The 5,381-nt window shown below is 37.4% G+C and overlaps 1 protein-coding gene across 1 annotated transcript; it reads left to right on the top strand.

Moving 5' to 3' along the window:
* The first annotated feature begins 1,636 nt into the window (after nucleotides 1-1,636).
* LOC126273277 (dynein axonemal assembly factor 1 homolog) lies at nucleotides 1,637-3,744 on the top strand. Its single transcript, XM_049976821.1, has 2 exons — nucleotides 1,637-2,582; nucleotides 2,705-3,744. The coding sequence occupies exons 1-2, from the start codon at nucleotides 1,637-1,639 to the stop codon at nucleotides 3,742-3,744; spliced, it is 1,986 nt and encodes a 661-aa protein (XP_049832778.1).
* The last annotated feature ends 1,637 nt before the right edge of the window (nucleotides 3,745-5,381 follow it).

The raw sequence follows: 5,381 nt of genomic DNA, 5'->3' as shown, positions 1-5,381 counted from the left end.
CTCAATCAGGTACTGGAAGGTTCCTTGGAGAATGGCAGCCCATTCTTCACGGAGTGCTGCAGTGAAGAGAGTTATCGATGCCAGTCGGTGAGTCTTGGCACGAAGTCGGCGTTCCAGAACATCCCAAAGGTGTTCTGTAAGATTCAGGTCAGGACTCAGTGCAGGCCAGTCAATTACAGGGATGTTCTTGTCGTGTAACCACTCTATGACGGGCCGTGCATTATGAACAGGACCAGCCGCTCGACCACGAAATCCAAGTTTTCTCATCTCCCACCTGTCATAATACTTGCAGTGGATCCTGATGCAATTTGGAATTCCTGTGTGATGGTCTGGATAGATGTCTGCCCATTACACATTACGACCCTCTTCAACTGTTGGCAGTCTATTGTCAGTCAACAGACGATGTCGGCCTATGCGCTGTTGTGCTGTATGGGTCCCTTACAAACTTCATTATCACAGCAGAAACAGTGGACTTAGGGATCTTTCGGAGTGTCTAAAACTCGAGTACAGTCATATGACACAAGTGACACAGTGGACCTAGGGATGTTTCGGAGCGTAAAAATTTGGCGTACTGACTTATGACACAAGTGACACCCAGTCACCTGACCACGTTAGAAGTCTGTGAGTTCCGCGGAGTGCACTATTCCGCTCTCTCACTATGTCTAATGACTACTGAGGTCGCTGATATAGAGTATCTGGCAGTAGGTGGCAGCACAAATCACCTAATATGAAAAACGTATGTTTTTGGGATTTTCCGGATGCTTTTGGTCACAGACTGTATATATTCCTAACTGGCCTGTTTTCTTTCTTTTTTTTTTTTTTTACGTGGGCGCTATGTATTAGATATCCGATTTCTTTCGTGTGCATCACATGAAAAAGATTCAGTTATAAACTTGCAATCTAAGGGCTTAGCACGATGATTAGCGTATCCTAAAATCAAAAGACGAAAGGTTGTGGTGTCCAAATCCTTTTCGAACTGGCAGTATACTTACCGGTTTATTATTTATCCGCTCCGTATTTTTATAAATAAAATTAGAAGATTTGCAGTGAAAATCATATCATACTAATTAATTTCACACAACTTTCAGCATTCCAAGGGTGAGTTAAGCGAAGGGGAGCAGTATAGTCCTTGAAAACTCATAGATTTCAATCCTGTCACACGGAACCAGTCATATTTAGACTAAAGAGTTATTCATTTTGGGAAACGTCATTGCGGTACATAACAGACCTTTGACAGAAGTACGATATATTATTTTAGTCGTCAATCATCATATATCTGCGCCTTCAGATTTGACATCTTTTCATTGGTACTGATGAATTTAATGCGTATCAACGTTGTGAAAACAAACGAATTTTCTCTCTAGCTATAACACTGTTTTTAAGTTCTTTAAAGCTCTATCTTCATTCCATTCTTACTCAGTTCGTTCTGTATAGATTTTATGTCTCGCGTGTTAGCCAAAAAAGTCGGTCTTCTGTGCTTATAGCACTGAGCACTGTCTTCCAGATGCTTGTTTTCCGATACCGGTACGCTGTTGTCGGGGAACGTGATATCAATTGTTTTAAACACACTACCGCGAAGCAGTGTAGCATCCGTTTCATAGAGTGAGTAATTATAATCCGGTGGTGGTGTTTCGCTATGAATGGAAGTGGAGACATTGTAGTACAGGTTCGACAAGATAATGAACCGCGAATGACAAAAAAGTCTCTGCGAAAAATCTGCACGGACAACGACTTGTATGTGACGCCGCATTTAAATGATGTTTTGTATCTACATTACAAAGGCTTCAGTAAAATAGAGAACCTAGAAGAATACACTGGGCTGAAATGTCTCTGGTTGCAAAATAATGACATTGAGAAGATTGAGAATCTCGAAAATCAAACAAATTTGAAAAGTCTTTTTTTGCACTACAATTTAATTGAGAAAATCGAAAATTTGGAAGTGCTTCAGGAGTTAGATACAGTGGATTTGAGCCACAATTCAATCCGAAAATTAGAAACTATAGACGTTCTGCCAGTGCTTGACTCTCTGTACATAACACATAATAAGCTTCAAACAGTTGAAGACATAGAAATTCTTGCAAAATGTAAGCAGCTGAGTGTTTTGGACTTGTCTTTCAATCATTTGGACAGTCCCGACATTGTTAATGTGCTTGGTGCCATGGAAAACCTCCGAGTTCTTACTCTGACAGGAAACCCTGTACTCAAACAGCTTTCTCCATACAGAAAGTTAATAATAATAAACTGCAAACATTTATTACATCTGGATGAACGCCCGGTATTTGATAAAGACAGAGCATGCACAGAAGCATGGTTTGCAGGTGGGGAGGAAGCAGAAAAGAAACTAATGGAAAAATTTATACAAGAAGATAGAGATGTATGCCTAAGAAGTGCTTTGGAACTTATACAAATGCGTGATAGGAAAATTGCAGAGAGGGCTGCACAACTAGCCGATGACACACTACAGTGTGTTTCATTACTGTTTTCAGAATATTCTCAGTTACCCTACACACCATTACAAATTACAGCCAGTCATTCTAACGATGTCAAAAGTAACTACACAAATGCTGAGAAAACTGGGGAAAGTAGGTAAAATAGATAATAAGGCATTATATAAACAAATTTTAGACAGTAAAATACAAGTAACTAAGTGCAGCATGTTATGTAAGTCTCATATAAAAATGAAATGCTATCTGTTCTGTTTCAGACCTTGGAAAGCTAACAGTGCTAAAAAATACTCATGATGCAGAGCCCTCACAACATGCTGCCTCTGAGAGCAACAGCTGTGAATTTAGTTTGAATGCCATTACTGCTGCGGATAAAAGCACCTATGAAAGCTGCAACAAAGAAACTGCACTGCTCAGAGAACAAGACAATCTTGATAATTTAGGACACTGTGAATTAGAAACAGATAACGACTGCAAAAATACACCTGAAGTGGATGGATATAGAACCTGTGTGCATGAGAGAATCAAAATACATGACACTTGTGTAAACAACACAGATTGTACACAGACTCAGGCAGAAAATAATGGCAGGGATAGTCTAGTTTGTCATACTCATCATGATCATCAAATATTTTTTTCTTCAGTTTGTGGCCAGAAGGTCCCTGTACCTAATGAGCAGCAAATGTTCTATAGTGCATGCATAGAAAACACAGTGGAAAAACAGGAGGAGAGTGACACTGTTACTAGAGAAGGCAAATATAAAAACTTTACCTACGACAATTGTGAAAATGCAATAGCTTGTGATTGCAGTACAGAACATGCTGTTAAATGTAATGCAAAAATAACTGCTCATGGTCTTTCAAGTGACAAACAATTTACAGTACACAAAGCAGCAAAAAACATAGCATGCAACCTAAGCACTTCCTCATCTGAAAACAATAGCTGTAATAAAGAAAAAGAGCTTGCATTGCATGACAGAGAGAGAATGGTGCTTGACAAGCAGATGAAACCAGACTGTTTGAACACTAGGGTGTTGCAAAATGAAGGTGAAAAGAGCCCCCAGTCTGACTGTTATAACACAGATTTAATTCAGAAAGCAGTTGCACCAACCTCTGAGGAAAATGTGTTAATGTACAATGGGAATAAATTAATAGGTGTAGACATGGCAGAACAATTATTAAGTCAACAACAATCTGCATACAATCCTCAAGAAGATAATATTGTAGATGATCATGGTGAGGATAGAACACTGGGTTTGGGGAACAGTAAAGATGAAACTGTTGTGCTACAGAAACAATAGGTTCAGATTGATAATGCAAATGTTTCTTCATTTACTTATGGACAACAGGCTACAGGAACCAAATTTTTCACTTCACATTTGTTACTTTGATGGGTGCATACCAAGTGAAATGAGAAACTTCATAAAACACAATGTGCCAATTCTAATTAATGTATATGTGCCAATTCTAATTAATGTATATGCTTCTGATGAATTTGCTCTTACCTTACGTAAGAAAGCAGAGGTTTCTGAATCAGATTATTCTGTCTTCTCATTAAATAAAGAAAGACATACATGAAAGTGACGCAGAAAGCTATGAATGTAACAAATCCTACCAAGAATCTAGCACTACTCCCTCCTCCAAAGAATGTATGTAAGAAGACAATTTCAATAATCAGCCTTAGAATTTGGAAATACTACAATTAGTGCCAAACCATTTGAGTAATCACAATGACAGTAAGTTGTAATAAAATATAGAGTGTAAGTATTCAGATTTGGCTTCACATTAAACCCACATATTTTTGGACAAAGAAACAAAAAATTAACTGAAAATACAAAATATACTTGAGCATTTTTTTTGTTATACTTTTTTTACAGTTTACCAAATAACAATTGTTCTACATTCATCATTCCCAAACAATTTGATTAAAGGGTTCATAAGGATGGATGATTGGATTCTGCATTGCTGTTTTATGTTTGGTTGTTTTATACATATGTAATAACTTAGCCCCTGCAAGATTAATTTTGATGTACATGGCAACAATGTTAAATGAACATGAGAACACTTAAATTTAGACCACATTTGGTACCTTTTATTTATATGTTGTTACTCCTATTACTTTACCATAATTCTTAAGATGAATTCCAGCAACACTTTTGGATGAGTACTGGTGTATTGCTGTACAAAAACATTAATAGGTAACAAACTTAAATTCTCTTATCTGATGATAACATCCTCTTACAAATAAGAGAATTTCTTGCTCAGTGTGATGAGAATGAATAGTAAAGTGTTTATATTAATATGCTCACATGTGAGAGGCTGAACCAGCTGTATTTAACTGTCTGTCTCTCTGCACAGTAATTTTCTGGCGTAATATCAAATAGACAAAATACTGATGTTATTGCAAACAGTTGCTTATATGGCTACTGAATATTCATGTGGTGACAATGTGGTGGTAGCATTGATATGACGTCCCTTATTTGAAACTATTTTATATTTAGTGTTAATTTATCTACATAATACAAGTTCCAGAAAAAAGTTTTAAGTGTAAACTATATGTCTTCCCCTAGATTATTCAGTCTCTTGTAAGTCATGTTTCTTATTCACATGCTGACTTCATCTACGTCTACTTCTACACTTTGCAAACCACTGTGAGGTGCAAGGCTGAGGGTACATCTCACTATACCAGTTAATATGGTTTCTTTCTGTTCCATTTGCACACAGAGCAGGGGAAGAATGATTGTTTGTATGACTCTGTGCATGCAGTAATTCCAGTCTTATTCTCCTGGTCCCTATTTCAGCGATACATAGGGGTTGCAATATACTCCTAGAGTTATCATTTAAAATTGGTTCTTGAAACTTTGTTAATAGACTTTCTCAGGATTGTTTACATCTATCTTCACGGACCTTCCAGTTGCCTGGGGCACATCCAAAATTA

Source organism: Schistocerca gregaria, chromosome 5 (assembly GCF_023897955.1).
Source record: "Schistocerca gregaria isolate iqSchGreg1 chromosome 5, iqSchGreg1.2, whole genome shotgun sequence".
Lineage (NCBI taxonomy): Eukaryota > Metazoa > Arthropoda > Insecta > Orthoptera > Acrididae > Schistocerca > Schistocerca gregaria.
This window is presented reverse-complemented; position numbering and strand designations above follow the sequence as displayed.

Excerpts from the sequence above, each read along its gene's own strand:
- LOC126273277 (XM_049976821.1), top strand. The coding sequence starts at position 1,637 with ATGAATGGAAGTGGAGACATTGTAGTACAGGTTCGACAAGATAATGAA. Across the intron at positions 2,583-2,704 it reads TGCTGAGAAAACTGGGGAAA|ACCTTGGAAAGCTAACAGTG; the intron begins GTAGGTAAAATA and ends GTTCTGTTTCAG.